Raw genomic sequence first — 25,648 nt, 5'->3', positions numbered from 1 at the left:
TGATTAAAGAATAGGAATCTAAGAGAACTGAGTGTCATAATACATGTTGTGGCCTGATGATGTGAAGACACTAGAAAGCAGCATGGTTCATTTCAGATTATCTTCATAATCAAATTGGATACAGACAGAACAAAATCTAACGAAATGTGCAAAAACTGGCTATTGTTATACAGATTACAACAACCACTACCACTACCATCACCATTCTTCTTCCTCTTTCTTCTCTTCCTCCTCCTCCTCCTCTTCCACAACCCATTTGATTATATTATATATATATATTTGACATGTTGTAAAATTTTCTTCGAAGAGAAGGCAATTAATTTAGGCAAACCAAGCTTTTAGATTTAATATATTACAGGAAGAACCCACACATCTACTTGCATGATAATTTAATTTCTCTTATTTTTCTTAGTCATTTAAGTAACTCCTATGACTCCTTCAAACCACACTGTAATTGCACTATATTATACATGATCCTATTAAACTTTTACAATCTTAAAAAAAATCAAACTTGAAACATCTCATAAAATTGAAAAATTGAGCGACAACAAGTAATCTTCAAAACATACTGATACCATCCACAAAATCATTTTTATAGGCTTACTCTAGTATATGGAATGACACAGAAACAGAAAGAGAAAGAAATTTGATTTTTGTCTGTCTATATTTTAACTTAATACTAGAGATTTGTTTAGAACAAACAAATATATTATTTGTATGCTAAACAAACAATATATTAAACATGCATACTTAACTGTTTTTCCTAAGCAAAGAAACTTTACAATGTCATAAATGGTTATTGTATTTTGTGTTCAAAAAAGACCAAAATGACATCATTATGTTGGGGTGAAAGTACAGTATGTTGACTGTGGCTGATCAGATCAAGATGACTCTACACAGGTTGGGCACAAGTAGATCACAAGAACATTTAGAGTGGAGATGTCTCTATGTTTGCACATTTCACATTTCAATGATGAATTTTCCAAATATCTTTATGGTATAGTAGGTAGAGCTCAGGACTTAGAATCAGGAAAACTTGGTTTCAAATCACACTTCATTAGCTCTATGACTCTGGACAAGTCATTTTAACTCTCTCAATTTCCATTTTTCTCTTCTATAAAAGGAATATAATAACAATGCCTAAAACACCTTATTGTAAGTAACAAGTAAAACAATATATGTAAAATATTTTTCAAAACTTAAAAAGCTATGTAAATGGAGCTATTACTATTAAGTGAAACATACTTGAGGATACCAAAGAGGTAAAAAGTTAAAATGTCTATAGATAGAGAAGAAAAAATTTATTATGACATATAAAGGCCATGATCTTTCTTGGACTTAATCTGGGCTAGAGTCAAATCATCAGTTGATTTCTCTCCCTACTCCAATTTTAATATGTTTAATTTTGTAATAAGCATAATAACTTTTAGACCCCTTTTCAGAGAAGCTGAAATGTTTTAACAATTATCTCATCAATCCTTATGAAACAACCTATTAAAAAGTATGAAACAGTACCAGCAACCTCCTTTTGCATATGAAGAAAATAAGGAAAAGAGAAATTCCACTCAAAAGGTCTGTTGCCATCTGTGACAGTGAAAAGCTATTTGAGGCCCAAATATTTTACTCAGTTTGTTCACAGAAAATGAACAACATGGGAGAAATTGAAGCCATATTTTTGACTCTGGTTAGGTCCACACAGATAAAATGTACTTTCACAGCTCAATAAATTCTCCTCAAAGCCTTTCAGAGTCCTGGTAGTTCCTATTCATTTCATTCTGGAAGCCTTTCTTGTTTACACATAATATTTGGTAAAGATTTTGTGGAGGCTGTGAAAGTCAATGTACTGGGAACTGAAACAAGAAGTCCTCATAATATCTTTCCTTTCTCAAGTGAAATTCTATAACAACATTCTATACATCATGCAAGAATCTAGTCCTTTGTCTCTTTGCTTGTGGTAGCAGGCAATTCTCTCTAGAAAGATGATTCTATTATTACTTCAAGTCTTCTCCCTACAGAAGTATGTGCATATTACTAACATCAGATGATTTTATTTATACAGGAGTAAACAAAATGTGTTCTGTTTTAATCTAGTTTCATTAAATATACAAAGAACTAGAGCTAGGGATCAGGGCTGTGATTTCATTGGTATAAAGCAGGGATCAGCAAACTGTGACCTACAGGCCAAATTCACCTGCCTTCTGTTTATGTATAGCCTACTAGCTAAGAGTATTAACTATTTTAGGGTCTACTGCTGTACAAACATAAGCAATGAGCTGGATTGGGTTCGTAGGCTATAGTTTGTAAACCCCTGGCATAGAGGATTTTTAGAAGAGGAACCTCCTTTTCCAATGCAGTTTTTACTTTCTTTGAAATTTAGAAAGTTGTCTATAACCTCAAGAGGTTAAATGACCCATCTGGATACAACATTGGTTGGAAGCAAGGTCTGAACCCAGATTTTCTTGACTTCAGTACTAATTCCCTGGCTATTGTACTATGTCTTGAGTTTGAAAGGTTTCAAAATATTATAAAAGTTTTTTTAGTTTTATCACAATCATCATAATATATCTTAAATGTAAAATCCTGAATCTGGGTAATTTCAAATGTTTCCTGAATCCTTCTCTACAGTGGCTTATGCCCACTATATAACCAAAAATTAGTTTCTGTTATAACCTTGGGATTGCTACTTAAATTTGAAATGGATAAAGAAAATATTTCTCAATGAAGTCAGTGTCCTGGATGCTCACCACAATCTCAGAATTCATTTTTCATGTCAGAAATATTCAGATAATAAATATAAGAAATTGTATTAAATGTAAATTCAAGGGCAGGTAATAAGATAAATTGGTTGGTTGTTTTCTTCTGTTCTTGAAGAGGACCAAAATGACATCACTATGTTAGAACCAAGTTACTGTGTGGCCGACTGTGGCTGATCAGACAAATACAAGCTTGGATTGCTCCACCACAGTCAGCAACAAATAGTCCATATGAACATTTGAGGTGGATTTTCTAACAGTGAATCTCGCATTTCTTCTGAGCTAATTCAGTTCTGCTTTGCTCACAGAGCACAGCACTTTCTCTGATGAGGGCACACCATGCTTGGCGGTCCTGTGCCAGTGTCTCTCAAGTCATTCAATCAATTCTAAAGTACTTAAGAGAAGAAAGATAAATATAGTGGAATGGTATAGTGAACACAAACAAACCATAGACTGCCATACCTTTCCTCCATTGAAATCTCTTTCAGCTGTTGGTGTGGCTTAGTGCCTTCCATTTCCCTGATGCTTACCGCGTAGATCTTAGTGGTATAGTCAATGGCCTTTTCCCTGGCAACATCACTGTCATAGCCTCAAATCACAAAAGTGACAAGATTAGAAATTGTAGTTTTGGTGAAGGAACACATGAAGATTTATGGATAAATGGGGAAAATCAAAATCAATTCAGTTATTTGTGGTGTTTGACTTACCTCCATCCTCTTCAGCATCTGTATCTGACTCCTCACTGTCAACCAATTTACTTTCCTGGGTTCCTACAAATTCTCTTGTCCAGATCATCAGAGCAGTATCAGCACCACCTACAGTTAGCAGTACGGAATCATTATGTAGCCATCTGACATTGGTGACATGGGCACCGTGCCCCACATATTTCTTAAATTTTGCATGTTTGCCCTGCAACACAAAGAATTTACAGATTAGAGTTAGCTAATTTTTTTGTTGTTGTTTTCTCCTCCTACTTAATCCTTATCATTTTCCATCAGAATTCCTTCAAGATATAATTCTGAGAAAGCAGATTGTTTAAGGAACACTTTGAAAATTATATGTGGAGAAACTGTAGCATCTCTTCCAAACCAAAAATATTTTTAAAAGGTTACCACAACCCAGAGGTATTTAAATGTAGTGTGTCAGAATTAATGCAGATGATTTAAACTAGTAATTTAGATATCTGTAGGCATGGGGGCATCTTTTTGTGTGACTAAAAACAACTAGATACATGGAAAAATTAGATTTATTCAAATGAGAGTCTATTGGTGGTATCCAAAAGGTACATATTTGTGTGAAAGTTTACTTTCACAGTTCCCATATGTTTTTGATGTATAAAAGTATCAATATAAAAGTATCAGTATATAAGATACAGATTCTAGGTGATCTCAATTACAGAATTAGACTGGGTGGGGGGAGAAATGTTCTAGAGAAATCTCTTGAGAGACATTTAGAGAGATCCAGAGAGAGACAGAGAGTCAGATAGAGATAGAGATAACGACAGAAAGACAGAAAGAAAAAGATGGCAGCAACAGCAAAGGGAGGATGCTTTCCATGAGAATGACTCTAAATCTAGCAAAGGCTGGAACTTTTTCCTTTTCTTAGTTCCTCAGTCAGATTGTGAGAATCCAGCAGAGAATGTCTGATTATGACTACTAAGAGAAACTGTTGGAACAGTGATGCATTTGCTTCCCTTTTTATTTCTTTTTTCTGTTTTACTGCTGTATACAATCAATTTTTTAATGGTTCAGTTGTTTTCACTAATGTCTAGTTCTTCATGACTTCATTTGGGTGTTTTTTGCTTTTTTTTTTTTTTAAGCAAAGATACAGGAGTGGCTGGCCATTTCCTTCTCCAGCTCATTTTATAGATCAAACAACTGAGGCAAGCAGTGCCACATAACTAGTAAGTATTTGAGGCCAGATTTGGACTCAGGAAGATAAATCTTCCTGGTTCCAGGTCTGGTATTCTATTACAGGAGCCACTTAGCTTCCCTATGTAACCAATAGTATATCTTATAACTTTTTCCTTGATATTTTAAATTTTGCTTACTGATTATTTGTATTTTTTAAATAATGGTTTTCTAGATGCAGATAAAAATTTTAGTGGCATCTTTAATTGGTGTTTTTGCTAATAAAGAATGTATGTGATTGGGCGAGGATGGGATGGGAATCTGTGGATAATTGATTACATCAAATTCAGTTATCTGGGAAATGTTTCTAGTCTGACAATTTTAAATAGATCACTTCATGAGTGGAAGATCAGAGTCTTATGAATTTTATTAATAATCTGTATCTTTATACTTTGTAAAGAGGAGAAATTATGAGGATCCAGGATCCTTGTCCTAAATTAAAATCCTAGAAACGAATCTTATTTCCAAGCAGTCAGGTTGCCGTGACTTTCTCTATCTTTAGCATCCTGAAAGTAAGATGGGGGAAAGGGATAGACAGAAACCTTAAGAGAAGGTCACATATATTCTGAGTGGAGTTCAGTGGCGGGTAAGAGAGGGAGGATAAACATGGTCAAGGAAAACCAATTCCAACCACTTCTCCAAAGGGAAAAGTATAAAGAAAGTACTCATCCAAATGGCCCTCCACAGTGACATCTGCTGGGAATCCCATATAACAAAGTCTTTGTTTAGCAAATGAAAGAGATGAAAGCTCCATAATAACTTAGTTGATTCAAACTTTGGTAAATGACTATACCCAAAGAGTAGTCATTAATGGGTCAATATCACTTTGGAGGGACAGTCTCCATAGATCTGATGTTGATGCTATGCTATTTATCACTTTTCTTAATGAATTTCATGAAGATTTAATTCACACACATTAGAATTTCCAAAACACAAAGCTGGAGTGACCAACTACTAAATGGAGAGCCAAAAGTTCTTGACAATCTAGAATCAATCAATTGATTAATCAACAAATAGTTAGTAGGCCTTTAAGTATGTAGTAGGCACTGTGCTAGATGTTAGGGATACAAGGACAAAGATTAAAATAATTCCTACTTGCAAGGAACTTAGAATGATGGGCCATAACTAATAAGATAAAATTATGTAGTGATGGGTATCAAATCCTATACAGTTCAATACATTAATCAATCAATGAATATTTATTAAATGGTAGGCACTGTGCTAGGTGGTAGGAATACAAGGACAAAAATTAAAATAATTTTTACTTACAAGAAACTTAGAATGATGGGCTATAACTAACAAGATAAAATTATGTAGAGATAGGTATCAAATCCTATACAGGTCAAATAATCAACTACATGGTGGAAGGGTAGGTGCAGAATAGACAGTGCACATACACACAAATAATCCATAAATTTTAATAGATTATAAACTCAACTAAGTGAACAGAGTGACATGGAAGCAAGAAAAATGCTACTATGTTATTATACAGAATGAAAGAGATGGTATTTTGACCTGATAAATGTCATCTGGAGCATTATGTTTATTATTGGTACATTTTAGGAATGACACTGACAATTCTCAGCATCCTTAGTGGAAGGAGAGAGACCAGGATGGTGACTAGAGACCATGCCATACAAAGATCAATTGAAAAAAGTGAGGATGTGTTTACCTTACAAAAGAAGAAAGTTAGAGGCAATAGCTGCTTCCAAGAACTTGAAGGGGTATCATGGGGAAGAGGGATTGGACTTTCTCTGCTTGGCCCCCAAAGAGAGAATTATCAGAACTGGGATAGTAGAGAGGCAGATTTCTGCTTTCCTCTAGTGATTAGAAGTAGAACAGCCGGCAGTAGGTATCATGTCTTTAATCAAGGACTACTGAACCACTTGCCAAGAATACTGTGGGAGGGACCATTGTTTAAGTATGGGTGATGGTAGATGAATTCCGAGGTCTCCTTTAATTCTGAGATTTTAAGAGACTTTATGAAAGATAGAAATAGATTTTGTTGTTCATTACTGAAGGATTCCAGTCCTGGAGTTGGCAATGTACCAAGGTGCCAATACCATTTCTTCTGGCATGCTGAAAGTAGGACATTTTGGGAGAAGTGAAGAACAGTGAGTGCTGACTACATGAAAAGCCAGGGGCTGAATTAAGGGTTGATGGAAGGGTATGCCAATTAGATAGGGGCCACTTTTTCAAAGGGTAGGGAGGGATTGTGTCAGTGACCAGCAAGACTACACCTGAAAATTGGCCCATACTCTATTTTTGGTGCGTGTGTTGAAGATGATTCTAGTAGGAATTGTTCAGTAAGGTAGCTTCTTTCCTCATTCTTACCACTCTTTGGCATTGTCAGGCAATTAAGAAAGCCACATGAACCTTTTCAGAATATGAGGGAACCATTTTATGTGCCACATCAATAATTTATGAAAGTCAACTAGATTTTTATGTCTTTTCCAAAGTGCCAACCTAATCCCTTAGTACAACATTGGAAAAATCTGGTTTAAGCTATAAAAATGATTAGTGGAAGATTCTTGAGATATCACAAATAACTCTATGGTCAAAAATGAATTTGATAAACCATAATTTATTATGTTGATTTAGTCTTAAATATAATATAAAATGAAAATTATATTAATTAAAATTAATCAAAATGAAAATTATATTTAAAAATTATAGAGCACCTGAGTGATTTATGTATTTGAACAAAAGTGGTCATATACTATTATTTACCTTTACAGGATATGAAAATAATTTTACAAAACCAAAGTCATCTCCTGTGGCTAAAAGGGAGCAATCTTTGGTAAGACTAGCAGCATTCACATCTGTCACATCACTGTGTGCCGGCCAGATTCCTTCACAAGTAGGACCCAAAACACATGTCCATGTGTCCCATTCTATCTTCTCAATCTTTCAGAGGGGAGGGAGAAGAAAATCAGCATATTAGGAACAAGACACTGTCACATTTTATTTTCAACCCTGGAGGAAAACTTTTTGATACTAAGTAATCCCCCGCTACAATTAAACGGATTTCCAAAGTTTGTATAATTCTTATATTCTGTCCCCATATTCTTTTTGTTCTTTTCTTTCATTAAAAGTCTCACCGCGTAAACTATCATCTTTTTTTTTTATAATAATAGCTTTTTACTTTTCCAAATACATGCAAAATAGTTTTCAACATTTGTCCTTGTAAAACCATGTGCTCCATATTTTTCTCTCTCTCTCCCCTTATACCTATTCCACTAGATAGTAGGTAATACAATGTAGGTTAAACATGTGCAATTCTTTTGAACATATTTCCATATTTATCATGCATATCATCTATTCTTTTAAAAAAAGTTTAATTGATTAATCTTATTTTGACACTATAACCATTTACAGAGGACTCCTGCCCTTGATAAGAATCCCTTACAATAAAATAGAACAATTAGATAAGACTATGTAAAACTATTAGGTAAGACTAATAATACAGTGACATTATCTGAAAGAACATACAACATCCCATAATCATTTCACAGTTATAGCAATCCTCCCTCCTCCCTCTTCTTTAACTTAACAAAATTAACAGTAATCTATTTTTTCTCTCTTTTACCTCCCACTCCATTAGGGGAAAAAAAAATTAGATTGTGGTAGTTAGATGCACAATAGACAGGCAGAGTCAGAAGGACCTGAGTTCAAATCCAACCTCAGATACTTAATAACTATGACTGTGGGCAAGTCACTTAATCCAAATTGCCTTCTTGTTCACCCACCCTCAAGAAAAAGAAAGAAAAAAAGAAAAATGGACTGTTTGGTTTCTCTTACATTTATCCATTCATTTTTTAAAAAAATATGTTTTGGCTTTTGCTCTTCCCTACACCTCAAATTCCCTCCACGTAATTGAAATACAACTTTTACAGTTTGAATGCCATTTTCTCAATGAAGTTTTCCCTGATTGCTTCAGTCAGTAACTCTGACTTCACACATAATTCATATATTATTTGACTCATGCTTTTTATAGTTAGTTCTCATGTATTGTTTTTCATGTGTGCATATGCTACCTGCCTTATCTCTGGACACCACTGAATTATGAACTCCAAGAGAAAGGTGATCACAATCTTAAACTTTTTCTCTGCTTTGAAATCTAGCACAGTGCTACAATGTATATGAATCAGGTCATTAACTATTAAAATGCTAACTAACTCAAGCTACATAAATAGCTTCTAAGAAGCATATCCAAGTCTCTCTAAGATCTGTATGATCTCAAACATCTAGATAAAAACTGAAAAATGCAGCAAAATATTCAGATTTATCTAGAACATGTTCTTGATTTTTATAAGTATAAAAACCTCTTGTTAAAGTCAAAACATATACAACAGTATAGCTGTATATGATGAGTATCTCTTGATTGTAAAACATGTGGTGAGAATCAAATTAGATAATGTACATAAAGCTCTTTGTAAATTGTAAAATGTTATATAAATCTTGGCCACTATTATTATTACTAGGGATAGAAAATAGACCCATGGTTTCATTGATATAGGAACTCCCAGGTAAGGAAACTCCTTCTACCAGTACAAGTTGGCACTTCTGCCACTTATGATTTTAGAAAACAAATGGGAAAGTATTTGTAAAGCACTTAGCACAGTACTTGGTATGTGGTAAGCTCTTAATAAATTCTTGTTTCCTTCCTTTCCCACTTAGAAAGTTGTTCAGATCACTGGAAAATTAAATGATTTGCCAAGGGTCACATATCCACTACGTGTCAGAAGTAAGCCATGAAGCCAGGCCTTCCTTGCTTTGAGGCCGGCCCCTTTTCCACTCTGCCAAGCTGTTTCTTGGCTAAATCATCATTATTATTTGCTCAGTCAAGAAAATGGATGTTTGCTTATTTGCCACATTGAATTTGATAGCTTTTTGTAGGAGCTAAATTAAGGCCAAAATGACAATATCTGGTTTTATATTTGGATTTGAAAAGGGTTGAAGACCTTTTGCAACAACTTCACAGCCTTTTGCAACAACTTCAGCTCACTATTAAAAGCAACGCCAGAAAACTGGGTATTTGGAAAATGTGCAGAAAAGGGATTGGAGTTTTCATTTTTCGTTCAGGTGAATGGTCGTGGGTAAATACTAATCTAGGTTGTTTTGGGTGTTTGCTACATGGAGATGCCATTAGCTGTCTGCTCACTTGCTGTCATCACCCCACCTGCCACAGTCATAAGATATGTTTTATCTTTTTACTGTCTGCTTAATTTACTTCATGCCCTGGAGAGGGCTACCATGTGGCTTTTTCCAGCTGTTCAAGTTATATTGGCTTGTACACAAGTTTTGCACTTGGATGACAACTTTGCATGAAATGCACAGATGGGAGATTTATAGTTGGTAGGAGCTGAATTCTAATAGCATGAAGGCTTTGATTCTTAGCAAGAACCAAAAGAAGTTGCATTAAATTTTCTTGGGGGATTTAGACATGCTCGTTTTCATTTAAAATCTGTACCCTAGGCATTACAGCTCCTTTGGAGAAGGACTTTTAAAGACACTTTTAAAATAACTTTTAAAGAAAATTAGGAAGATGTAGCTAAAATTGAAACCCATTTTGCTCCCTGGAGAAAATGCAGATTGTTCCACTCTAGTAGCATGTAGCCTAGATTTTTGTAATTCTCTGTTCACTCTCATTCCTTGGAGGTGTAATTACAGAGGTACAGCCCGGACTTTATTCAGAGTGCTTTGTGATAATGGGGTACAGTTTTATTTCAAGTTCCTTGTTCCTTTGAGAATGGGCAGGGCTAAACATAGATTCTATTTTGTGCATATGCTAGCATTGCTATAATACCCTGCTATGAAAATTGGATTGAATTGAACTGACAGAATGCCCCTTTGAAGTTTGTAAATAGTGGACTGGGATGCTAATTTCTTCTTGTCTTTCTTAAATTTTATATAGGTATAGTGGGGATCCATCTTTCCCACTGAATTATTACTATTATATCTCTTTGCCAGTAGATTCTTTCTGAAGAAAAAGGAAGCGAGGTTGCAGTGGATAGAGCACTGGGCTTGGGTTCATAAGGCCTGAGTTCAGATCCTACTTCAGTCAATTGACTGGATCTTCAATGAAAATGAGCATGTCCAAATCCCCTAGGAAAACTTAATGCAATTTCTTTCAGTTATTTCAAAGAACCAAAGTCTTCAGGACATTGGAATTTAGCTTCTATCAACTGCAAATCTCCTATTTATAACTTATTAGCTGTGTGATCCTGATCAGGACATTTAACTTTGTTTGCATCAGTTTCCTCATCTGTAGAATGGGGGGCTAATAATAGCACCTACTTCCCAGGGTTGTTGTGATATTAAAATATTACTATTTTATCAATACATATATGTTAATATTTTATTAATATATTAAAATATTATCTATTAGTTATATTATATATCAAATATATTAGATATTAAAATAATATTTGTAAAGCACTTAGGACAGTCCCTTGCACATAGTAGGTGCTTAGTAAATGTTTATTTCATTTCTTCCAGATACAGTGAGTGAACTAGATGTTGAGGGAGAAATTCTAGGTTCCAAATTTGGCATATTCATCTCCTTTCTTTCTCTATAACTGCCCCCTTTTGTAGTTACCTAAAAGACTCCACCAATAGCACTGGTACTAATAATAGGACAGGAAGGGTTATAAGTCTTGGATCTATTTACCTTGCTTCAGACCCATAGCAAAATAGGAAGGTTTATGGAAGGAGAAGCTTGAATGTCATCTCAACCTAAGTTAGTCATAGTGTGGACACAGGCAGTGGCTACGGAAAGGGAAACATTTTTATGTTATTGATCAGTTAATGTTGCTATATATTGTTTTTATTATTCCATTGTGTCCAACTCTTTGTGATCCCATTTGGGATTTTATTGGCAGAGATACTGAAGTGGTTTGCCATTTCCTTCTCCAGCTCATTTTACAGATGAGGAACTGAAGCATAAGTTAAATGACTTATCCAGGGTCACACAATTAGTAAGTCTCAGGCCAAATTTGGACTCAGGAAAATGAATCTTCTTGACTCCAAGGCCAGCACTCTAAATAGCATCTAGCTGCTATAGAAGCATTTATATAGAGCCTATTCTATGCCAGGCACTGTGCTAAGTGCTTTTTATGAATATTATTTCATTTGATCCTGACTGTGACAGCCCTGGGAGGTAGATGCTGTTATTATCTGAATTTTGTAGTTGAGAAAATTGAGGCAAACAGAGATTAATGACTTGTTCATGGTCACTCAGCTAGTAGGTGTGAGGCCATATTTGACCTCAGTTCTTTCTGACTTCAGGTCCAGCATGCTATCCCCTGATTAAGCTACAACCTGATTACAATCAGGTTAAATACAATTCCCTCGAACTAGGAAAAAAAATGTCACCAGAAGAAGCAAGTGCTCATTGGATATCAGATCAGAAGCTATGATGAATGATATTAAAACATGGAGTACTCAAAATGATAGTTGGCACTCCATGTAAAAATAAACTTTAAAAATTTTAAAGACTTTTAAGGATAGAGCTTTTAAGAGAAGACCTGCCCCAATGCCCTTCCTGTTTTTAGTCAAGGAAGATATTATCACTCTGGTTTGGTGATGAGAAGTTTGGAATTAGGAAAATCTCAGTACAGATCATGCCTTGGATAATTGCTTGCTACATGACCTTAGACATGACTTAACCTGTCTGTGATTCAGTTTCTCCATAGCTGTATAATCAATAACTCAGTTATGACTTCTAGTTATTCTCAATATCTATTAGTCAAATTATACAGTATTGAGAGTATTTTCAAAGTACCCTTTTCTAGAAATTTCAAAATAAATTAATTATTTAATTTGGATCCCAAATCATGAAAGATATTATATGTTATAATCCTGGGGCACCTAGATGGTACAGTGGATAGAGCACCAACCCTGAAGTCAGAAGGATCTGAGTTCAGATTTGGCTTTAGACACTTAATACTTCCTAGCTGTGTAACCCCAATTGCCACAGGGAGAAAACATATAATCCCATAATTATAAGCTTAAAACTGGAAAAAGTTTCAAAAAAATCTAGTCCAAAGCCCTCATTTTAGAGATGAGGAAAAGTGAAATGATCTGTTTAATCATAGATGTAAGAACTGGCAGGTTATTCAAATCTGAACCAATATCCTTTCCATTGGCCCATTGCTTCCTGATCAAGTTCAAAGAAGATGAATCTGAGAAGACAGCCTCAATCTGCCCCATTCTCATTTTATCTCCTGGATATTGTAACAGGATATACAGGCAACTCATCTAACTTTCCTGAACCCCAGTTGTTAAAAGGGGTGGTTGGGATCATGGATTCAGAACTGGAGTGTTCTGAAGCATGGAATAGGTAAGTGGTTTGATTACTTAAGTGACATCAGCCAGTGCTCTTCAAATTGGGATTTGAGGAGAAATGAAAAAGAAAAGCTAAGGGGAAGAACAGTTTTGACATCAGCAACTGCTTTTCATTAATTCTGTTGCATTAAAAAATAGTAAAATTTAAATAATATAGCTTTTATAATCTACAATAATCTACATTTCTTTAGTATTTGGCATCTAACAATTTCCAAGCATTCATACAAATTTATTAACATCAAAGACTTTGGGGTTCTTTTATAGGTAGGTTGGGAAATTAAGGAAGAGCAAGGGCAAATTATTTGTCCAGGGCTCTCAATTAAAGAACAATATGACTGATAAGTAATGATTTCCTGCCCTACATCTTTCTTCACAAGAAGGAATATTTTGAAAAATACAATATGACAAGAACATTACCAAACCTTAAAGCATCATATTGTTTTTGTTGTTCAATCATTTAGTTATATCTGACTCTTTGTTACCATAAACCACACTGTCCCTGGGGTTTTCTTGGCAAAGATAATAAAGTGGTTTGCCATTTCCTTTTCCAGTGGATTAAGACAAATACAGATTAAGTGACTGGCCCAGGGTCATACAGTTAAATATATGAAGCCAGGGTCACACAATTAAGTATATGAAGCCAGATTTTAACTTGGGTCTTTCTGATTCCAGGACCAGTACTATATCATCTGAGCCATCTAACTGCACCAACCCCTCTCCCAGTACCATGTAAATACCATTTAAATGCCTTTTCCCCCTTCTCTTTCTTTATTATTGTTATTGCCACTATTATTTCCTCCTGTCTTGTCCAACACTATATAGAAAATTTATAAGTCAGATTCTCATACAGCCTAAAAGTACTTCCTAGCAGTAAATTAGACAAGTACTTAGACAATTTTGGATAAAAGCAGAATTTGCTTTTCAGGCCATTCTGATTCAGTTGAATATTCTGAATCTCTAGTCCAGGTAGTGTCTGAAAGAGTTAACAGTTTCCAAATGTGCTTAACCTACAATCAGGTTGTAGCTCAGTCAGGGGAAAAATATGGCTCATTGATTTCAAAAATAGATTTGTAGAGTAGAAAAAGATATGTAGGATTGGAAAGAAAGGAATCCCTAGTGATGAGCGTTAGATGGAGAAAATGAAGGGGAAAAACACATGCCTCTAATCTTAATTAGTACCAATAGATTTACAAGAATGGAAAAAAGAAAGATGAAAGAAAACTGTTTTTGCTACACTGGTGGGATATCAAATAACCTGGGAAGAAATTAGGAAAAGCAGAGTTTTAAACATTTCCTAAACAAGAAATCATTGTTTCAACTGTCATTTTTCTTGTTTCTTTTTATCTGTCATTATAAAAATGCATACATATTAAATCTTCCAAAATATTAAAATTATTTTGAGTATGTTAATTACCTCTGAAGCACGTATTATGTGTCTTTTTCCTCTTGGGGCTTCAAAAAAGAGTTGTTCTTTGGCACCTGAGTTGACTTGTAACAATTTTCCTGTTTATGGTGGAATAAAGTAGACAGAAAATTTTAATTTCCCATTTGTTACAGAATGATAAGTATGCCTCTCATTATTTTCTTTATTTTAATCAAAGGTTCAAGTTGATTCTAAAAAAAATCTGTTGAACACTGTTGTATTAATATGGATTTACTTCTTTGACTGAATATTTTGGAAAAGTAACTTTGTTGCAGAATCAATCTTATGAGAGTTTATTCAGTATCTGCTAAAGGGGAAGCAAATACTTTGCAGAAATATAAGATTGCCACAAATGTATCTTTTCTATATTTGTATATAGCCTTCTACCACAAAGATAAAGTGAAAGCTAACTGGCATTGGCAAACAAATCCATGTTCTAAATGAGTTCCAGAGTGTGAACACTCAGTTCCTCTGTCCAGGACTCAAATCTAAATTTGTACCTAAAGGTTTGCAAACAGGGAGGCAAAGACACACCAAACAGACCATCTATGCCCATTTGTTCTCTTTTATTTCTAAACTCTAAAAAGATCATGTTTGTGTGCTAGAACAAAATATTGACCAGAAAATGATCTTCCAGTTCAAGGCAAAATTAAAATTTTTGATTCATAGCAATTCATAATAGAAATTTCTTCTTAAATTATCTAGTCTAACTCCGTGCCCCAACAAAACTGTTTCTTACACAACAATATTTTGTAGATTTGAATGATTCAGGGTCGAGGGTTTCTACTATTTTTGTGACGAGTGTGAAAGGATTATATTACAACAAATTTTCCAGTTGACAATATGTATATCCAATGAATTTAGAAGTCAAATGTTTGGAGTCATGGTCTCAAATATGACCTACCTCAAAAAGTTTCTCTTATAAATAGCTAACTTGAAACTAAGCTCATTTAGCTATTCCAAATATTCAGAGCTGGATGAGGTACATTCCCTAAAATGATGAGAACATGTTTGTGTTTTGGCCCTGAGGCTGCAGGAAAACCTTAAAATGCAGTTCTCAGGTCTGCAGATGATGGTGGGTAGTATTCTTCCCCATATTTAGAAATAGTGGTTAAACTTGTGATTTTACTGGATGAGGGAACTTCAATGAAGGGAAACTTGAGCAATTAATGCTGTCTCCTTCTCTGCATGTTATAATCTTGGTGGGCTGCCTGGAACATTGAGAAGTTAAATGTCAACCTTACATGGCAGAGGCAGAACCTAAACCTAGGACCTCCAGACTTTCAGACTAGCTAATTGTCTATTCCAATATGCAATCTTGCAACCTTGATTGTATTGTGGAAAAGGAAGCGAGAAAATGGAATTGCCATGATTTTGGTTTCTTAGGCACTAAAAAGAATAACCAATATTTTCTCCAATGAGCAGAATAAATCTGGAAAGCAATTTTACATTTTAACATTCTCTAGAGAAACTGAAAGAACAAAAGCTATTTAAAAAGAAAGGTTACAAAAAGAGCACAATGAAAATATCCTTTTAAGATATTCAGAGTCAGCTCCAAGTCATTCATGGCTATTAGCATGGCTGGGTAATTGGAATTCTCAGATGTCTCACTGTAATTTTCTTTTTAATTTCTTCCTTTACATAATCTTTTATGAGTTTTTTTAAAATATCATCATGAACTGGGTTGAGGATTAACTTTTTATATTCCTTGCTGTTTTTTGATATTGGCATTAACACTGAGTGAAATGGTCTAAAGAGAGAGAATGGGAGAAAGAAGTAAAAGGCTTGAATGATCCATAAATTGCCCTATATACTAATCAAGAGTTATTTGTACATTCAGTTTTCACAAGCAATACTTGTGCCTGGGCCCTCACAAATCAGTGCAGAGAATGGAATGGAATTAGCATTTATATATGACCCACTATGTATCAGGCACATAATTAAATGCTTTTTACAAATATTATTACATTTCATCTTCATGACAACTCTTCAAGATAGGAGGCATTGTTACCTGAATTTTCCAATTGAGAAAATTGAGGCAAACAGAGATTAAGTGACTTGCCTATAATCACCCAACTAATACAGATCTAAGTTAATATTTGACTTCAGTTCTTCCTGATTCCAGGCCCGGTGCTCTATTGTCCTGTACACACTTGATTGAGCCTGACCTATGGTCCTTTGGGCTGAGAATTCAAATCGACAACATGATGCTATTCTTGGAGAGATCACTGAAGACCAAATCAGACCAGTGGTGAAGAGAATTGGGCAATTGGGTGGTTTTCTATTTTAATTAACTCATTGTGCTGACCAGACACTAAGTTCTATTTGTTTCTGCTCTTGGAGGACTAAAAACGCTTTTGGCATTCTGATCCAGAGCCCAACTCTCCCAATTTTAAAATGGCCCTCTGTATTTCTGAACTGTATTCCCTTAAAGTCTCCATAAATATATATTCATTAAAAATACCTACCTACATATATAATATTTGAAAGGGACAGGTTCTACATTTATTTTCTGAATAAATTAGTCATAAAGCTTATGTGGCAAACCAAATAGATCAATGAAAATGAGTATGAAATGACATTTTAGGCAAATCATTTAACATCAGTTTTCTAGGCAAGTCTATGAGCTTTTAAGTTACAGAGAAGGTAATAACCTGTATTAGAAGAATTTCCTTATCAAGGAGTTTCCTAAATCAGTGAAACCCCAGGTCCTGTGCTCTATCTCATAAAATGGGCTTAGGTCAAAATTGTATTCTAGACTGTCATCTCTGAGATTTAAAAAGGTCATTCTGATCTCACAGAAAATAAGATTTCATCTTGTTATTGATGATATCCCTGAAAGAACCTCTTTCTCTCACTTTAATTTCTTCAATTTTTCTTGGGATCAGTGGTTGCTATGGGAAACAGAATAGTTACAGCATGAAATTGATGCTGTTTCATTGAGGCAGGTCAGTAGACACAAGCTTTTATTTGCTGTGATAGAATTAGAAAAATGAGGAATATCTGGGCACAGAGTTTTGTGTGCTGCCTCCCCCAAATGAGTAGGATATTGGTTTATAAAAATCAAGTATTTGATTATGTAGTTGGGGACTCTCCAGGAGTCAATTCAATTTAATTCATTTCAACAAGCATTTATTAAGTGATTATTTTCTGCCGGATACTATGCTGTTCAGTCAGTCAGGGATTGTATTTAAATTTTAAGATAAAAGGTTCAAAAAATTTAATATATTATAAATGTCATCTTAAAAATTAGCATTAAATCCTCAGAAGGTTCAATACATTCTAGTGGGCAGGAGCTTTACTTGGTCTTAGACTTAGTCCCTTCGGAATCAAACTCATGAAATCTCAGTTAGAAAGAATCTCCAGGCCATGTGAGCTAACAAGAATTTTTTCTTCTGCAAACTTGATGAGTAGCTATCTGGCCTTTGTTGAATGCTTAGATGTGTTAGAAGATTTAACTATAAGAATCTTAAGTTTCTGAAAATGGAAAATGAACCTTCTTAACTATATTTACAACTAATTTCTGGATTGCTTGACTTAATTCTTGGGCTCTAAATATATAGGCATGATGTTTTCCAAAGCCCAAATCAGGAAATATGACTTTTAAAAAGCCATTATTTTTTGTAGAGGCTCACTGCTTAAAAATAAAAAAATAAGGGATACATAGAACTTTTATGGTTGGTTAGAGTGCCAAACCTAAACATTATGACTAAAACCATACTTTCTTTTGCCTGTCTCTGAAAATCCATAGCTGCCATGCTGATGAAGTTAATGCAGACTTTTCATTATAATATTCTTTTTTTCTGATAGCATGAACCATCCAGACTATTATTCCAAATCTGAGTAAGAAAGGAAGGAAGAAGTTAATTCACATCAAATTGAAGTAGATTAATAGGGATGAAATTTCCTAGCATCAGACTTTTCTATTAGCATCAGACATATTTCAACTACCTCTTTTTACAAACGAGGGTACTAAAAAACAGAACTATGAGTAAGCTCCACAAGTAGGATTAGCCCTGTCTATGCAGGAGGCAGGAAAATATAGTGGAAAGAATTCTGAATTTGTAATCAAATTCCAGAAGTTGGGTTCAAATTCTGGCTCCATCATTTAATAATTAAGGGGCATTGGGTATATTACTTTACCTCTATGGGCCTCAGTTTTCTCATCTTTAAAATGAAAATGTTGGACTAGATAGGATCTGCTGTCCTTTCCAGATCTAAATTTATAGTGCTGTGATTTAAAAATTGACATTGTGACATATCACATCTTTCTTGATTTGAGAGTAAGGTTAATCAATCAAATTCTTGACTCACCATGTTCACTTCTCGATAGAATATATTTACAGAAAGGGGACTTTGAAAATGCTTAATACTAGATCAAATTACTTTATAGTTTAAATGATGAATATTCTATATGGTTAGAAAAGGGAAGGGAAAATAGCATTTTTATGTGCTTTCTATGTGCTAGTTATTGTGTCAAGTGATTTATAAATATTTCATATGATCAACAATGGGTTCAGTTGAAACTACCACTCTCTGAAGGCAATCAGCATGGCAAATATTTCAAAGCATTCATCTAAAATCTGAATTCAGGATCACTATCTGTTCTCTTATGAAAGTGATGCTCTTCTGCTGCATTTGCTGGAATTGTAGTATATTCTGATAAGATAGATGTTGTCATGAGCTATCATATTTTATCTTGTAAAGTCTGATAAACAGACCAAAATCCATTAAAATAAATACTATCACAACAAGGAATATCCAAATAATAATCATTTCTAAGTCTTAGCTGAAAACTTGTGTTTCAAACAATAATAAAATAAACATTTCCCTTCCTATACATGGAATACAAGATGGATTGATTACCTGGCAATGTGGACAATCAGAATCCTTCATTAATATCTTTGCAAAGTCAAAAGAAAATGGGGAAGGCCTTCAACATATTGAGTGGGCTTCCTCAGGTGAAGTTAAGGGACGACATGGACAAACATGGAACAGGATAGGCAGGGATAGATGGGCCATAATCTGCCTTCATGGAGGGAACATTCAAGTTGAGGACATCATAAAACCTTCTGAGTATTCAAAATAACATCCCAGTTCAACAAGTGAACCTGCATTACCCATCTTGGAGTCTGTTATACTGCCAAAACTTGTAATACAAAACCACTTAGAAATGAACTAAAAATAAACCTCATTCTCTAAGGGGATAGGTTAGGACACAAATGTTCTGTTGTGGAATGCAAGGGAAGAAAAGGGGGAAAGAAAGGACCATTCTACAAATGTACATACAACATGAAAGAGATGCATGGCCCCAAGGAGGGATAGATATCTAGGACTAGCTTGGGGATAAAAGTAGCTCTCTAATCTGTAGAATATGGAGGTAAGAAGGAGGGACAGGAAAGGACCATTCTATAGTGTGTGTGTGGGGGGGCATACAACATAAAATAGAGTCATGACTCCAGGGAAACATGGGTATACAGGGATTGTTTGGCACTAAAGGTATTTCTCTAGTTTCATTTAAGGGTCTATTGCCAGTCATTGCTTAAAAGCATAGGAATGGTCTGGAAAAGGTGAAAAGAAGAGAGAAGCATTTTTGTAGGGAAGCATCTTCCAAAATCCAAAGGAAGAAGAAAGAGAGAGTCATGTTTATAGATGATCACCAGAAATTTTAGCTCATCTGGAAACCTACCACCTCTCCTTATCTTCAGAAATAGTATATGCTCATTTGAAATTTCATCTAAAAGCAAATATTGCCATAATTTTGAGGAATATTTTACCTCTCAAATCCCAGTCGATATGTGTAATATAACTTGAAGCACCCTTGCAGATACCCACTCTTTTGCTGGTGAGTACATTGTAAATGTCTACAAAATTATCATGGGATGCCACAGCCAGGTATTTCCCTGTATCTATAAGAGAAAAATAGGCTGTTAGCACCAAATCACTTTATATGATAATTTACTTCCAAGAAATAGGCATTTTCAAATGTAGATGCTTCACCTTATTATTACAGTCCTCCTTATTACTAGTTTCATTATAAGTCTGTGATTAAAAAGAAGAATGAGGGGAAATCTGTACCTTTGGAAAATTTGATATCAGAGATCATCTCCTTCCTGTGGTGAAAAGAGACCATATCTTCAACAGTATCAGCATTCACAACTAGGAAGCTCCCATCATTCAGCCCAACTGCTAAGGCTTTCCCATCAGGAGAAAAGGCACAGCATCTCCCACCTAAAAAAGAAAATCCAAAAGAATATTTTTTCTTTTTATTTCACAAGACTTTTTTTTGCCAATGAAACCAGTCCTAGCTCTGGAGTCCATGACTGTTATTGCTATTCAGTTGTTTTAGTTGTGATTGATTCTTCATGACTCCATTTGGGGTTTTCTCGGCATAGATACTGGAGTGATTTGTATGGCTCATTTTACAGATGAGGAACTAAGGCAAATAGGTTTAATAGGGTCATAGAGCTAATAAGTGTTTGAGATTGGATTTGAATTTACAAAGATGTGTTTTCCTGTCTTCAGGCTAAGCCCTCTATTTTCTGTAAATCTAGTGGCCCTGGAGTCTAAAAATCTAGGTTCAAATTCTGAATCTCTGAAGATACTGTCTTGTGTGATCTGATAATAGTTACTGAATTGGAAAAGGGGGAAAATATCAGAGATGTACATTGCAAAAAAAAAAAATGCACAGCCCCTCCTAAATTGAATTACACCATTCTGAATAATATTAATGATATCTATATGGGATGGCTTTTAGACAGTTCATCAGAAATATAAGATAATGAATGTTACCTTTTTTGAGCTTCCGAACAGCCAACATGCGGTGCTGGGATGACAGTTCCCAGATTCGAAGAGTTTTATCATCACTCACAGTTGCACAGATAGGCAGGAGAGGATGCGCTGCCAGACCCCATACTTCTCCCTCCATATGCCCCTGTTTGAAAGAAAACAGAATGAGGTGAATTGATTTCATAGTTCTTGGAATTCTAGTTTCCATTTGAGGTTCAAATTCTGCAGAAAGACAAAAATTCCAGACAGGTTCAACTCAACTACAAATACTTATTAATTCAATTCAACAAACATTTATGAAATACTTTATTCTGGACTAGATTTGTGCAAGGTTTTTGCTAGGCAATGGGGATACTGGATGGAACTGTTTTCACAGAATCTTCCTTCTATTGAGCGAAAGCAGAATATACCTAGATAAGTAGATTTAACATGCATACACACTAAAGCATACACATGCATATATAGACACATACAATACACATATATGTATTACATGACAATAAAAGCAGAGAGTTTGGGAGGGAGCTATAGGGAGTAACAGTGCTGAAATCTGAAAAGATCTCTTGTTAGAGGTAGTACTTTAGGTGAGCCTGGAGGGGATGAAAGAACTTTTGGAGATAGAAGAGAAGAGGAACAGCATTGAGGCATGGAGGATGATCTCAACGAAGTCATTGATATGAGAAACAAAATTCTGAGCAGGAAGACTTATGTATGATTCTGAGGCTTAATCATGGTGCTGCCTCAATAGAAACAAAAAAGCTTGGAAGACAAGGGGGTTTGAGGAGAAAGATTACTAACTTTGATAAATATCTCTTATATGCAATGCTGGTTAGATGGGGAGGAAACAAAGATCAGCATAAAACTCTTCCTGCCCTCAAGGATCTTACATTGTAGGAAGGGTGTTGGTAAAAAAAACATGTTCAAAAACAAGAAAGTACAAAGCAAATAGAATAAAGACTAAGTGATTTCAGAATAGAGGGAGCCCTAACAACTGCAGAAAGTCAGGAAAGATTTCATAGAGGAGGTGACATTTTGAAGGAAAGCAGGGATTCTAAGAGACAGACATGAGAAGGAAGAGCTTTACAGGCACGAGGTTTAATATGCAAAGACCTGGAGGGAGAGAGGGAATGTTGTACACAGGTAAAAGCTAGTAGATAACTATGTAAGGGGAGTGTTATGAAACAAGACTCCAAAAGTAGGTAGGATCTGAAATGCGTAGAACTTTACATGGCAAACTAAAGATTTTGTTTTAAATAGGAGACAGAGGGCTACTAAAGAATGCTTTTAGGAGGGGAGCAACATGGTCTGATTTAATTTGAGTAATATCAGTTTGGCAGCAGTGTAGATGATGGATTGGAAAAGGAAGAGATTGGAAGTCAGGAGGCCAATGAGAAGATTTTTGTCTTAGTCTGAACAAGATATGGTGAAGGTTGGACTTTATCACCTTCAAAGTCCCTCCAGGCTGATAGTTCTTTGTATTTGTGATTCTGTAAGACTCCCTCGCAAAGAGAAAACAATAAGAATTAGCTCTACATGGCTGATACATTCTTTAAAAAATAGATTTATTTGTTAGACTTAAAATTTCTATTAGGATCGTTATTTTTCCATACAAATTTACTTGTGCCAAAAATAAGAGCTTTGAGCTTTGACTGAATGCTTTTCTTTTATTCATTGGGTTTCTCTCTCCACTCTCAGGTGGAATTATTTAATATTGAACAAAGTATGATATATAACTAAAATCTTCTTTATATTAATCATGTTAATTTAATTCTTCTTTAGTGTGGATTTTAAAAATTATTTAATAAAGACTATGTTTCAACTGAAGGATTTTCCATATTAAGTACATTTATGAGATCTTTTAGCATGAATTTTTTGGTATTAAGAAGATGAAAGGTCCAACCAAAGTATTTTTCACATTCATTTCATTTATAGATGTGTTCTAATGGTCACAGAAAGTTAACTTGTGCTTGAAGACTTTCCCACATTCATTGTATTCATTAAGTTGTTCTTTATTATAAATTCCCTGTTTTTCAACAACAACAAAAGAACCCATCCATAAGTAGCTTTTCTGGTGATAGGGAAACTCAGAACCTGAACACAAAAGTTAATAATGCCTTGAAAATATCTATAAGCAAAATCTTAAAGAAAAATGCATAATATTCCTAATAAGAATTTCTAGAAGACCCTAAATAAAGGGGCAGGGGAGTAAAAGAAAAGTTTCAAAATCAAATAAAATGGCAGAGGAAAAATTGGGAAAAGAAATAAAAAACAATAAAATAAATTTATGGCAGTATAATAGATAGCTTAGTAAAAGAGGTACAAAGAACACTGGAAGAAAAAATTCCTTAAAAATAAGAAGTGATTAAATGGTAAAAGAGGTACAAAACTTCAGTGAAGAAAATCACTCCTTAACAATTAGAATTGGTCAACTGGAAGCTAACACGTCTGAGACATTAAGAAATCATAAAGTAAAAAAAAAGTACAAATATGAAATATCTCAGAAAAGTGACTTGGAAAAGATCAAAGAACAATATTTTAAGAATTACTGGATTGCATGAAAGCCATGATTTTTTAAAAAATGTCTTACATGTGGCTCTCTTCAACAATGAGATGATTCAGACTAGTTCCAATGATCCTGTGATGAAGAGAGCCACCTATATGCATAGAGAGGACTGTGGGAACTGAGTGTGGTTCACAACATAGCATCTTCACTCTTTTTGTTGTTGTTTGTATTTTATTTTCTTTCTCATTTTTCCCTCTTTGATTTGATTTTTCTTGTGCAGCAAGATAATTGTAAATTGTAAATATATGCTTATGTATACATTAGATTTAACATATATTTCTACCATGTTTTGGATGACTTGTCATCTAGGAAAGGGGATGAAAGGGGCAGGGGGGGGAATTGGAACACAAAGTTTTGCAAGGGTTCATGTTGAAAAATTATGCATGCATATGTTTTGAAAATAAAAACTTTAATAAAAATATCTTACAAGAAATATATATCAAGAAATTATAAAAGAAAATTGGCCAGATATCTTATAACTCAAGGGCAAAGTAGAAATTTAAAGAATTCTCCGAGCAACTTCTATAAAAATTCCCCAAATGAAAACTCAGGCATATTCTAAACAAAACCCAGAACTTTTAGGTGAAGAGAAAGTAATATAAGTAATCAGAAAGACAGAATTCAGATGTCATGAAGCTACAATCAGGATCACACAAGATTTAGCAGTTACTAACTACAGCATTTGTAATATTTTATTCTGGATGGCAAAGAAGATAGGATTAAAATTAAGAATAACCTACTCAGCAAAATTTATTTTAAAAATTCCCTGTTGTTGAATAAGATATCTTCTCAGACCAAAAGTTTTTTTTAACCTATTGATTACATCTGTAGGTCTTCTTTCCTATGAATTATCTAGTGTTTAATAAGAAATGTATTTTAACTAAAAAAAATTTTCAACATGTACTACATGCACATGAAGTCTCCATGGTAAGAACTGTCCAATTTTCAATAAACTGGAAAAATTATTGGTAAGATTTCCCCAACTCATTTTATCCATGGGGTTCCTCTTCAGTGTGGATTGTCAGATATCTAGTGAAGTACAATTTCTTTTAGAATGCTTTCTCACATTCATTCTATTTCAACTCTTTCTCTGTGGTATGATTCAAAAATGAATTAAGAATGATTATGGCTTCAATGAGCCATCCTGATAACTTTGATTTTTTTCTTCACTTGAGTTTGAATGCAAAGCTAATACTGCATGATATAAAATCATTTGGTTAGAAAGTGAAAAACTTTACATGAATGAGTTAGATTTTTGTTTACTATATGATAAAAATATTTACAGTAGAAAACCATAGGGATTTGAATAATGCTTTTTACTTTTCATGTTGAGGCTTCTTTAGCCTTATGTGGACATCACCTATATGTATCTCTTAGAAAAAGTAGCTTGATTTTAGAGATGAATGATGTTGTGTTCATTTCATTCTTGCAGAGACAGGCTCTATATACATTGTCCATCACTGAAGAATCTGACTGCAATATGGTCCTGTGTTCAACACATTTATCAGAATATATGTAAAGGCACAACATTTGAATACTTGACACCTATTTTAATCTGATATTTGCATTGGGTGGGGAGAGTGGGAGGAATTAGAGAATGCTATTCAGGGTGATTTGCTTTAGACCTCACTATTACTCAGGATAACCTTGCATGAGATACAGTTATGATGTATGAGAGCACTATACCTGAACAAGCAGAGTCATAGGGCCACTCTTATCAATTTCAAGTATTTCTCCATTCTTGGTCCCTACTAGGATATGTCCATGTCCCAAAGTGATGGCACGAATTGAAGGATTGTCTTCCAAGAGCAAACCTGGGTGGAGTAACAGGAGATAATATTTGATAGTATTAAAAATGGTT

General features: G+C 34.6%; 1 protein-coding gene across 1 annotated transcript; it reads right to left on the bottom strand.

The window, feature by feature from the left end:
• Positions 1-2,829: 2,829 nt before the first annotated feature.
• On the bottom strand, positions 2,830-25,603 carry LOC127548086 (echinoderm microtubule-associated protein-like 6). The gene is made up of 8 exons (XM_051975286.1): positions 25,474-25,603; positions 21,228-21,369; positions 20,514-20,666; positions 20,213-20,344; positions 14,427-14,515; positions 7,394-7,570; positions 3,461-3,662; positions 2,830-3,342 (listed from the first exon to the last, which is right to left on the bottom strand). Exons 1-8 carry the CDS (start codon positions 25,489-25,491, stop codon positions 3,149-3,151), a joined length of 1,107 nt encoding a protein of 368 aa, XP_051831246.1. The 5' UTR covers positions 25,492-25,603; the 3' UTR covers positions 2,830-3,148.
• Between the last annotated feature and the right edge of the window lie 45 nt (positions 25,604-25,648).

This window comes from Antechinus flavipes, chromosome 2, assembly GCF_016432865.1.
Source record: "Antechinus flavipes isolate AdamAnt ecotype Samford, QLD, Australia chromosome 2, AdamAnt_v2, whole genome shotgun sequence".
Taxonomy (NCBI): Eukaryota; Metazoa; Chordata; class Mammalia; order Dasyuromorphia; family Dasyuridae; genus Antechinus; species Antechinus flavipes.
The sequence above is the reverse complement of the archived record's forward strand: the minus strand, read 5'-3'. Positions and strand labels throughout refer to the sequence as shown.